This window comes from Sciurus vulgaris, assembly GCF_902686455.1.
Source record: "Sciurus vulgaris genome assembly, chromosome: 1".
Taxonomy (NCBI): Eukaryota; Metazoa; Chordata; class Mammalia; order Rodentia; family Sciuridae; genus Sciurus; species Sciurus vulgaris.
The window spans coordinates 101,485,749-101,498,339 of record NC_136461.1 but is presented as its reverse complement, the minus strand read 5'-3'; the positions used below and the strand labels follow the sequence as shown (position 1 = coordinate 101,498,339).

The 12,591-nt window shown below is 36.0% G+C and overlaps 1 protein-coding gene across 11 annotated transcripts in view; it reads left to right on the top strand.

Annotated features, from left to right (window-relative positions):
* The first annotated feature begins 161 nt into the window (after positions 1 to 161).
* The window catches only part of ST7L (suppression of tumorigenicity 7 like), a 179,524-nt gene continuing 167,094 nt past the window's right edge, over positions 162 to 12,591 (top strand). For all 11 annotated transcript variants that reach the window (XM_079135541.1, XM_079135537.1, XM_079135542.1 and 8 more), the window contains exons 1-3: positions 162 to 499; positions 2,730 to 2,812; positions 6,770 to 6,932. In XM_079135541.1, the coding sequence (XP_078991667.1) occupies positions 295 to 499; positions 2,730 to 2,812; positions 6,770 to 6,932 (451 nt within the window). In that variant the 5' untranslated portion in view covers positions 162 to 294. The remainder of the gene's footprint in view (positions 500 to 2,729; positions 2,813 to 6,769; positions 6,933 to 12,591) is intronic.

The following is a 12,591-nucleotide window of genomic DNA, read 5'->3' as shown; positions in this document are numbered from 1 at the left end:
GAATAGGGTGAAAGGTGACCCTCATCTTGTATGGAAGCAAAATCACTCCAGCGTAACATCTTGGCCCAGTTCCTCCAGAATAGGTGCCACTATCGGCCCCTTTCCCCCACCCCAAGGAATAGTTAGCCCCAATGTTGGATCCTGCCCGCCACCTTCCAGATCTTCTCGGTCCCGTTCCCCAGGGCTCAGCCTCTACCGAGGCCAACTTCAGGTCCTCCACTATCCCAGGATTCCCGACGCTCGGTTTCCTGCCCTTCTCCCCTCCCAGCTCTCGGCGCCTGCGGGAGCGGCAAGATGGCGGACGGGGACTGCTGGGGTGAAGCCGCGACTGCTGCGGCATCTCCTGCACCTGCTCTCGGCCTGAGCCCGCCGCTGGGCTGGAGGGAGCGGCTGCGGGCTGGGCTGGCTGGGACAGGGGCTTCGTTGTGGTTCGTGGCTGGGCTGGGGCTGCTGTACGCTCTGAGGGTCCCCCTGAGGCTGTGTGAGAACTTGGCAGCGGGTGAGAGGCCCAGAGCTCCCTGGGACGGGCGGGGACCCAGGAGAGGTGTCGGGGTCCAACGCCAAAGGGCAGTCAGGAGGAGACTGGGTTGTGCGATCCAGTGGGTTCTTTTTCTCTTGGGCCGTAACCCCGCCGCTGATTGTCAAACCTGAGTTGCAGCTACCAACTTCTTCCTAGGCGTCTGAAGAACCGCCCTCTCCTGTCCTCGTTTACCCGAGGAAAAACCACCTGACAAGCTGTAAGCTTTAGGTGGTAGGACAGAAGAGAGCATGACTCTCAGACTCGGATACAGATTTTATATACACTATCACCATTTGTAGTCCCTTGAAAATAGTTCCTTTGAGTCTTCTGCTGCCCAGCTAAGAGAGACCCACAGCCAGACAACAAAGGCATGCACACCTGTAATACAGAGATCTCAGAAAATGCCACGGTTTTAGTCTACCATTCTTTTGTTTTAAAGTCGATCTGTTAAGAAATAGTTTTTGTGATATTTTTGTCTCTCTCTTTTTAAGGCTTTATTTTGAGTAGTAAATAGATGAGTAAAGGAAGGATAGCGTGAACTCCACAAACAGCAATGGAGTTGTTTGTTGGTTCTTTCAACGTTTGTAGAGTGCTTGTTATTTAGACTGAACTAAAGATACAAAGACAAGAAGTAAGAAGCGTTGATCCCCCGTGGCTTCTGCAAATAACTATTCGTTAGCTGTAAACAGGACCAAGGGGATGGGGCCCAGGGCCTCTTACCATGTTATTACAGTATTTCTTTTACTCGTGTTCTGAGCAGCAAACTCAGAACAAGATGAAAGTATTCTATTAAGTTATGACTTTGACTAACAGTATAGTGGTTGATTTTTTCTATAGTGAGGGCAAATGTCTCCTTTGTGAGATAATGTTCTGAAATATTTTGGATATTTTAGAAGGTTAGTACAATATAAATTCAGATATCATTGACTCCAAAACAAGCTACAGAACTAATTTGGCATCTGTAACCAGTGCATCAAGTGTTTAATGGTAGTTTGTATGTACAGTAAAATGTTTTTCATTGAGCTTGTTTATTTTTCTATATATTAACTAGATACACCATTTAGATGAGAATAGTTGACTATTACAGATTTTTATTTAAACCACAAAGCAAAAAGAAAATACTCTAAAGATAAAACAAAGTATTTATGAGACGATTGTTTGAAGAATCTGATCCAGGACTTCTGTAAGTCAGGTGCAGAGAGTTCTCAGTTTTGTTATTTCTAGTGGTAAGCTATTTTGCTTTTCTAGCTGATTTAACTAGGAACACACTGGTTTATATCTAACCAAAGTAATTAGGGAGTGGTTTTAAACTTCCTTTGTGAAAGTGTGTCTTTAGTTTTTTATCCTTATGGATTTACAGAAGGTCTAGTCTATGACTTTAAAGCTCAGTGGTTAAAAAAAACAAAACAACAACAACAAAAACTCAGTGGTAAAGTGTCCCTGGGTTCAGTTGCTGAGACTGGCCTGGAACTTGTGATCCTCCTTTCTCAGCCTCCTGAGTCATTGGGCTCACGGGCAAGCACCACCATGCCTGGCTAAGTATGAGTCATTCTTAAAAACATTTTGTGTGTTTTGTTTTTGATGCTAAGCATTGAACCTAGGGCCTAGTACATGCAAAGCCTTGTTTTGATCTTCTTCTTTTTTAACTAATGAACAGTATAAAATCCTAGCTTTATATGTGTGAGTGCATTTTTTAAAGATATAACAGAATGGGAATTTATAGTAGTGATTTTAAAAATTACAACTTTTTCAAGTGAATTTCATACTAGATGTTAAAAGAGTTTCTGACTTAGAATGGTTGGACTTAGGACTTTTCAACTTTACAATGGTGGAAAAGCCATAAGGATTTAGTAGAAATTTTGAATTTTGATTTTTTTTCCTCAGTTAGTAGTATGTTCTCTCAAATGCTGGGCACTGACAGCTAGCTGCTTTCCTATTGAGGCAATCAGTCTAGAGGATAAACAACCAATACTCCATAGTGTACTGTGTTGCTAAGCTGTGGCATTTGAAAGGTTAGTCAAATCACATGTATTATGGACTTAACAATATTTCAACTTATAGTGAGTTCATTAGAATACAACCTCATTGTAAATCCAGGAACATTTGTACACAGCATGTCCCCCCACTCAAAGATACCTGCATATTTGTAACTTAAGTACTTAAATTTGTGGTTTTTTAAATTAAATTTGATGTTTTTTTCTTTTAACAGTGACAGGATTTTTAAATTCATTGACACCCAAATTCTATGTGGCACTTACAGGGACATCTTCTTTGATATCTGGACTAATATTCGTAAGTACTTCTTATTTTCTCCATTCATGTTTTGATATGTACCTAAAGATCTTTTATATGGTTATAATGATTTTAAATACTTACAAATCAGTGTTTCAAAAATGTATTTGGTATTTGAAAAAGGTTACGTGGTCAAACAGGTTTGGAAATTGTCAGTATTTCTTGCAAATTAAAGACATTTGTACTACAGTCAGGAAGGTTTGGAATGGTTTACAAATTTAATATCTGAAGGACCCAGATTAGTACAAAATGAGTGAAATGAGCAGAGTATAAGAAATTCCTTATTTACTTTGAGGACTGGGAACTCTGCAAAGTGCATATTCTTTCTAAAAGCTAAAGATAATTGTCGTCATGTAGATCTGTGATTAGTACTACCACATCTTCCAGTTTTTTAAATGATTTTTAAGAGAAACTGGATATACAGATTTTATATAAATCTTTAAATATTTTAATGTTAGCAACTTTGGGTAGATTAAAGTTTATCTAGAACTCAGCCTATAGTTATTACAGTCCCCAGTTTTTGATCTGTAAATGATAAAATAATGGCATTCACAGGATTATGAGAAGTAAATGAGATAAATATGTAAAACTTGTAATATGGTAGTTGACTCAGTGAACATTTAATCAATTTTGGCTATTCTGGGAAACTTGTTTTACTTTGATTCAACTTTTCCTTTAACAAGGTACCATTTTTTAATTTAAAAATATATTTTTAAATTTTATAATCCCCATTAATATCCCCTGAATCTAGTGTTTTCTAGTATACGTTTTGGAAAACTACCGCTACAGATAAAAATCTTCACGTATTATGCCATGTGTGTCCAGTGGATTTTTGTGTTCTTTTTCTTATCTGTAGGTGGTGCTCTCCAGCTTTTGTAGAAATAATAGTGTTTGTATTGGACTTAAAAATAGGGACTAACACTGTTTTGTTAAAGTAAATGTTAGACAAGAAAGGGATTTCGCTCTTGATTTAAAAAAATATTGAGAAATTCAGAAAAAAAACTATATGGTAATATAAACCTCACAATTTATTAGTATATAAGATCCACTTAGTTGAAGTATATTTAGTCATATTTTAGCATACTTAGTCAATAGCATACAAATGGTATGCTAAATAAGAAATAAGAAATCTAAATAAGAAATCTAAATAAGAAAGTACACTGTCTTTTCTTTTTTGGTGGTATTGAGGGCAATATTCAATCCACAGGCATTCTACCATTGAGCTCTATCCCTAGCTATTTTTTAGTTTTAGACAGGGTCACTCTAATTGCCGAGGTTAGCCTCAAACTTGGGATCCTCCAAAGTCATTTTATTACAGGCGTGTGCCACCATGTCCAGCAAAAATAAACTGTCTTTAAATAGCTGATGTGGGGGAAAAGCATTGGTTTTGGAACAGGATCTGATTTTGAGTATTGACTAGCTGATAACTCTGGGCAAGTCACACAAACTAAGTTCTCATTCCCTCATATTTATAAGAGGGGAATATCTTACATTTATATATCTAATTTATAGAAATATGACATCTAAAACCATTTAAAAAATTTGTTGTTACTCTTTTTGAAATAGGAAATTCAAGTAACATTTTAAAGACTAAACTGTGTCATTGCCCTTGTAGGATTGATAGTTTGTTTGTTTTTTTAATTATTAGCAAAGATTGTTGTGTTTGTAAATTCTTTTACTATCTGGACTTATCAAAGATTTACACATATACGCATACATTTACATATATACATACATTTACATGTACACTGAGGTATATTTGGGTAGCCATTGACTATAATACTTATAAGCTCTGAAGTCAGACAAACCTGAATAAGAAACCCACTTCTTACTCCCAGTGGTGGTAACTAGAACTAGTTGTTTGAATTTGGAATTTGTGTCCTCTTTTCCAAAATGAGTTGTTATGAGAATTAAATGACATGATGCATGTAAAGTACAATGCTTCACTCATGGAAAACTTTGATAAATTTAACAATTATTATTTTCATTGTTTGTGTTAAAAAGTTGATCTAAAAGTTCAGAAAACCTCTAATTTATATTTATTCATAAAAAACTACCTGCATTTCATATAGTGAAGAACAGTTTATTTTTGTTGCCCTTGTGCCCTTAGTTCTTGATGGCATTTATCCAGTTTTCTCATCCAAGATTTATTCAACATAAATCTTGTCTTTTCTGTCACATAAACAATTTCTGCTTGTATAATTTCTTCTGGTTGTTTCTTCTTTAGGGTTCATCCCACGTCTTTGTAAAACATGGTATAAGCCAAACCATGACCATTAGGAGGGAACTGGTGTGTGTGTGTGTGGGGGGGGAGAGAGAGAGAGAGAGAGAGAGAGACTCTGTGGTCATAGTATTATAATCTATATAGGTTTCTGTCGATGTGTGTTTATTCTTTAAATGAGGTAATACATTTCTCCACTACATTTAGCAGGAAAATAGTCTGTCAGTTAACTTTTTTTTTTTTTTTTTTTGGGATATTGGGGAGTGAACCCAGAGTGGTCAAGCCCTGAGCCACAATTATAGCTTTTTATTTTTATTTGGAGACAGGGTCTCACTAAGTTGCTGAGGTTGTCTTTTGAACTTACTATCCTCCTGCCTTATTGAGCCACTGGGATTACAGGTTTTTTTTTTGTTGTTTTTTTTTTTGCGATAGGGTCTTCCTAAGTTGCTGAGTCTGACCTTGAACTTGTGATCCTCCCACCTTAGCCTCCTGAGTTGATGGAATTATGAGCATGTGCTACCACACCCAGCTGTCGGTTAACTTTTTAAGGGACATGATCTATAAATTATAGGCAGAAGATATTGAAGTAATTTTACAGTCAAAACAGAGAAAATTAGTTGTTCAACTGAAAACCCCTGATTTATTAATGTTATAAGTACTTGTAGAGGGCCTTTAAAAATGTAGTCATCCATTCTAGCTGTAAGGATATCATGGTAAGCAGACAGGTTCTGGTTCCATGGAATTTGGTCTTGAAGGTAATTATTGATATTGATTCATTTGACAATTTTTATTGAGTGCCTGCCGAGTGTCACCTAGGCACTGGGCTTACAGCAGTGCATAAAACAAATACCTGTCCTCATTATACTATGGGGATATATATTAAAAGATAAATAAGTAAAACAAATAGCATGTTCTTACTCTTTTTTTTTTTGCACATTCTTACTTTCAGTGGTAAATGATAAGGGGAAAAAATGAAGCAGAAAGGGGCCTATAAAGTATTAGTTGAAATTTTAACTGGATTAGCAAGAAAAAGCTTCACTGAATGGTAGGGTTTTGTTTGTTTGTTTTGTTTTTGTTTATTTGCTTTTTTTAAGAACTAAGGGCAATGAGGAAGCTGTCTGTGGTTGGGGGAATTCTGCTTGGAGACTTGAGGAACAGCACAATTATTGTGAGATTACTGTGAAAGGAAAATATGAAAATGTCTACTAATTTACAGAGAGCTTTTGGTTCCTTTTTTTTTTTTTTTTTGGTGCGAGGCATTGAACCTACAGGTGCTGAGCTACATCCTCAGTCCTTTTATTTATTTATTTTGAGACAGTCTTGTTAAGTTGCTGAGCGTCTCACTCAGTAGCTGAGGCTGACCTGACTTCTAACTTGCCATCATCTTTTCTCAGCCTCACAAGTCACTGAGATTAGAGGCATGTTACCACCATGCACAGCAAATAGTTAAATAATTTACAAGTTAAATACTTACTGTTTTTAATGCTTTATTGCAATGTATAGTTTTGTCTAAACTTGTTTCATGACAAGAATTATAAAAACAGTATTTCACTTTTATATGGCATGCGTTTTGGAGGAAAATTTAAGTTCTTTTTTTTTTTTTTGAGGTAGAGGGAAGCAAATGCATTTAAAATGCTGAATTGAACAGGAACATTTTGAGAGAAAGTTTTGATTTGAACTCATATATCTGCTGATCAGTTCTATTTTAAGTGAAAGATGTTTTCTCTTTGTCTTAGATATTTGAATGGTGGTACTTCCATAAGCATGGCACATCTTTTATTGAGCAAGTATCTATAAGCCATTTGCGACCACTGATGGGAGGAACAGAAAGCAGCATTTCAGAGCCAGGTCCTCCTTCAAGCAACAGAGAAAGTGAAACAAGCAGACAGAATTTATCAGGTGACTACTTTTTCAGTGTTTTCAGAGCTCCATAGTTAAGACTGATTGATAGAAAATCAATAGTGTGCTGTGGTTTGAATGTTTGTGTGACTGCTAAATTCAGATGTTGAAATCTAATCATCAATGTGATAATGTTAGGAGGTGAATCCTTTGGGAGGTTATCAGATCATGAGGGTGAGATCCTCATGAATGGCATAAAAGAGACTATAGAGAGCATTTGACCCTTCCACCTTGTAAGGACATAGCATAACCCGAAAGTGAGTCCTCATGAGACACTAAGTCTGACAGCACCTAGATCATGGATTTCCCAGCTTCCAAAAATGTGAGAAATAAATTTCTGTTGTTTATAAGCTATCTAGTTTATGGTATTTTGTTATAGCTGTCCAAATAGACTAAAACAAAGAGAACTTTATATTTCATGTAAATAAAGGTAATCCACACCTAGTAGGGAGAACAGTGATCATCAGAAATCAAATCCCTTCTCTGTTCTGTTAGCCTGCCATCTCCAAATGCAGTTTTTACTTTGTGATCCAAGGTACTTGGCTCTGGCTTTAGTCATCTTATCCATGTGCCATTCAGCAGGAAGGAGAAAAGGCCAGGAGAAGGACACTCTTTCCCCTATTCACCCCATAGCAGACAAGGACTCTTCCCAGAAGCATTATATTACTATTTCAATTTACTTTCTACTCATCATATCTTTGTTAAATGGCCACTACTAGCCATAAGGGATAGAAATTACAGTCTTTTTCTTGGTGGTGAATATACACAGCAAACAATCAGGGGATATTATTATTGCCAAAGGAAAAATCTAAGAATTTGCCACCTCTACCAAGAGAGCAGAGTAGGAAAATACTTTTTTCTTTTCAGTTTTCTTACAGAGGCATCAAAATTTAGTTCCTCATGTTTGAATATTTCATTATAATACTTGAATCATAGATAGTTCCTCTCTACATGTCCAGTAGTAGAAAGCAAATACTATTAATGATATGTAATTAGGAAAGCGAAGTTTTCCAAGCCAAATAAAAATGATATTTTTGGATTATTCTCATTTGGTATAGGTAATGATATTTTAATAACAAATGAGTTAATTCTATAAAATTCCTATGTCTCATTTGTTCAATAAACCCAACCACAAGTTATGTTAGTTTAGTAGAAAAATACTGAGTTCAGTTGCTGGCACTTTTTAGATTTCATCAGGTTAAGACCAAGATTAGTAGGGATGGGAATGGTAGCCATAGAGTGCAGGAAGGAATAATGATGATTTTTTTAACTGTCTCTTTTCTTCCCTTTGATAAAATAACTATAGAACTTCTAAGAGTGAAATAGATTAAAATGAATATGATATAGATCTGTTCCCCAAAAGCTCAAAGTTCAGTATAAAATAATAATAACAATAATACATAACTTGACTTGATTTTATTCTTTATTGTAAGACGGACCAAACCATTCATAATAAGAATGAAGATAACCTTAAAAAAACTCCAAGTTGGTAGAAGGTGTGGACTTATAAGTTGACAGTAAAAGAATATGCTTAGCTGCTTTTATCAGGGATGTATACAATACTGTGTGATGGAAAAAGGAGTAGTCAGTTAGTGTTCAGTTAGTTTTAGTGCCTGGAAATGTTTCACAGAGAACTTGCTTATATTGGACCTCAAAAATGAGTCAGAGTCTCCCTGGGTAACTTCATTTCATTCTATAATATTATCTACCATAGTCATATATACTGGAAGAACCAACTTTAAATGTCTAACCACAAGCTTTCTTTTAAGTTCCAGACCCACATTTCTGACTCTTACTAGCCATCTCCACTTTTGATGATCCTAAGCACCCTGACTCACTCTGTTGGAAATGAAACTGATTACCTTCTTCTAGTAGTCGTCCTTTCATAATCCCACAATCTGTTAATGGTATCCAATTTCCATACTAGAAATCTTTATATTATTTGTTTATACTCTTTTATTTCCGTTTTATTCTCCAAACAGTTGGCCCCCAAATAGTATCACTTTACCCTCAAAAATTATATTGGTTCCATCCTACCTTCTTTTATTTCAACATTAGCTATACCATATTCAGATCCTTAATATCTCTTTCCGAGGCTATTGCTACAGTGTCCTAACTGATTTCCCTTCCTCTAATACTTCTAGTACATTCTCTCCCCTTACTGTATAAAAAAATGGTTCTTAAACTTATAGGACTTAGGAATTTTTTACACAAATTATCTAGCATCTTAAGTAGCTTTTACTTATGTATTATATTCATCATTATTGTCAGACTAGAAATTAAGCATAACTTTTAAAAATAATTATTAATTTTGAAAATGACAAGCCATTACATATTGCTATAGGCTGCATTGTTTTCCCAAAATTCGTATGTTGAAACTCTAACCTCCAATGTAATTGTATTTGGAGGTTGAACTTTTAGGAGGTAATTAACATTAAATGAGATTATAAGGGTGGGTTCTTCAGTCTCATGGAATTGTCAGCCTTCTAGGATAGCATGGAGTCCCATGTAAGGACACAGTAAGAAGGTTATTGTCTGAAAGCTAGAAAGAGAGTCATCACCAGAACCCAACTGTACTAGCACCTTGATCTTGGACTTCCAGCCTCCAGATTATGAGAAAATCAATTTCTATTGCTTAAGCTACCTAGTAAATGATATTTTGTTATGGCAGCCTGAATTGAATTGAGATTTTGGTACCAAGAAATGTGGTACTGTGGTAACAAATACATATGTATAAGTGACTTTGAAACTGGGTAATGGGCCGAGGCTAGAAGGGTTTTTAGGTGGAAATAGGGACATTCAGGGCAATTCTGGTGATATCGTAGATGAAATTGAGGAACATGTTATTGGCAACCAGAAGAAAGGTGATCCTTGTTATAGAGTAGAAAAGAACTTGACTGAACTGTACATTTTGTGGAAGGTAAAATTTGACATTGTGAAATTGGATATTTAACTGAGAATATTTCTTTTTTTTATATTGTAAACAAATGGGGTACAACTTGTTTCTCTGTACATGAAGTAGAGGCATACCATTTGTGTAATCAATACATTTACATAGGGTAATGGTGTTTGATTCATTCTGTTATTTTTTCCTCCCCCCACCCCTCTTTTCCCTCTCTACAGTCCCTCCTTCCTCCATTCTTGCCTCCTTCCCACCCCCCATTATGTATCATCATCCACGTATCAGCAAGATCTTTCACCTTTTTGTTTTTTGAGATTGGCTTTTCTTACTTAGCATGATATTCTCCAATTTCATCCATTTGCCTACAAATGACATAATTTTATTATTCTTTATGGCTGAGTAATATTCCATTGTGTGTGTGTGTGTGTGTGTGTGTGTGTGTGTGTGTGTGTATAACAGTTTCTTTATCCATTCATCAATTGAAGGGCATCTAGGTTGGTTCCACAATCTGGCTATTCTGAATTGAGGAGCTATGAACATTGATGTGGCTGCATCACTGTAGTATGATGATTTTAAGTCCTTTGGGTATAGGCCGAGGAGTGGGATAGCTGGGTCAAATGGTGGTTACATTCCAAGTTTTCTAAGGAATCTCCTCACTGCTTTCCAGAGTGGCTGCACTAATTTGCAACCTCACCAGCAATGTATGAGTGTACCTTTTTCCCCACATCCTTGCCAACACCTGTTGTTGCTTGTGTTCTTGATAATCACCATTCTAATTGGGGTGAGATGAAATCTTAAGAGAATATTTCTAAATGAAGTACTGATGGAGTAGCTTGTTTCCTCCTGCCTTTCCAGTGAAATGTGAAAGAGGAGAGGTGAATTCAAGAAGGAATTTTTAAGCAAAAAAGAACCAGAACATGAAGATTTGGAAAAATTCTCAACCTGTCCATATTTTAAAAAAAGAAAGAAAAAAAGAAAAAGAACTTATTCTGAAAAGATCACCAAGGATGTGACTGAACAACCTTTTGAGATCATATGTAAAACTCATGAACTTGATCAGCCATCTCAGCAGAACTCAGGAATAGAGATTGACATATTTCAGAAAGGCATTGCCAATTTGAACCAGCAGGGACAGAAAAAGGAAAAGACAAGAAAAGAGGCTTTTAGATTGTTTGGATTCTATAGGACTGTATCATAGAGCTACTTAGCTGTAAGTGGATACTGCCTTCAAAAAAGACCAACCCCTAAAATGGTTGTTTAAGCCACAACCCTTTTATTTTATTATGGCAGTCCAAGCTATCTAATATACATATTTATATATATATACACATATATATATAGTATATATTATATATAGTATGTATTTTATATATCATATACACACACACACACACTTCATATATATGTATTGTAGATGGACATAATACCTTTATTTATTTATTTTTATGTCATGCTGAGGATTGAATCCAGTGCCTCACATGTGCTAGGCAAGCACTCTACCACTGGGCTACAGCTCTAGCCCCCTAATATACATATTGTGAAAATTAGTATTTCCTCAAACAAAAAGTTGGTCAGAAGACTAGAATTGTTTTACATTTGTTCAAATCTCTTAATGTCTAACTTAATATAAGAGCTTATTTTCATATGTTTCTGCACTGTCGTGATGTTTTAATTGAAGCATATGCAGAAAATCTGCTCTTGCACAGATATGTAGTTGGAAATGGGGAGAGTATTTTAATACATGTTTCAGGCAATTGTGGGTATTCTTTTTTTGGGTACTACATCAAAACTTGCTAAGGGGTGCTTTCTAAAAGTGTAGTTTAATGTGGAATCTGAACTTCGTAGTCTCTGTTAAAATCTGTTCATGTGTCTTGCATTTTGAATGAATCTTTTTCCCATAGCTTTATAATATCACATTCATTAATTAGAAAATATTTATTCCCTATGTTATGCTTATTTTAAATGTTAATACATTTTATTTCATAATGGAAGAAAATCACATTTGTTAATATCACTACTAAATCTTACAAAGATGTCTTTACTCTTGTGAAGTTATCAAAATCACAGTAGGAGATACAGGTTTTTCAAAATCTTAACTTTCTTTGAAAACTTAAGTTTTATCATTGGCAGCCAATACTGCTAGTTTTCTTCCTTGAGGTTGATACACTCGCTTTTTCAGTTCTAAGAAAATGTCTTTTAGGTACCCATCTGAATAACCATCAATTTGTCATCTTGTGACTTTTTTAGGGAAAAGTGTTCCGTGACAAAAGTGAGCAGTTCAACCTACAAAATAATTGCTGTCATATCTGATATAATGTTTAAAAATTTGCCTTGGGTCCTCAGCACCAAAAAGAGAGGGTTGGGGAGGGGAAGGAAGGAAATACATTTGCCAGTGGGAATGCTTCTCAGTGATAGAGTACTTGACTAGCAGACATGAGGCCCTGGGTACAGTTCCCAACACCAGGGAGAAAAAATTGCCTTGTTTTTACTGCAGTGATTTCAGGTGAAGAATTCAATGACTGGTAGTACAATTTGGCATCACTGCCTTGACTCATGCTAAAGTGTAGTGGTTTGCTGGGTGCAGTGGCACATGCTTGTAATCCCAGCAGCTTAGGAGGCTGAGGCAGGAGGATTATGAGTTCAAGGCCAGCCTCAGCACATAGATGCAAAACTTCTGGCAAATTGCATACAAAAACATATTAAAAAGATAGTGTACCATGATCAAGTGGGGTTCATCCCAGGGATGCAAGCTTAGTT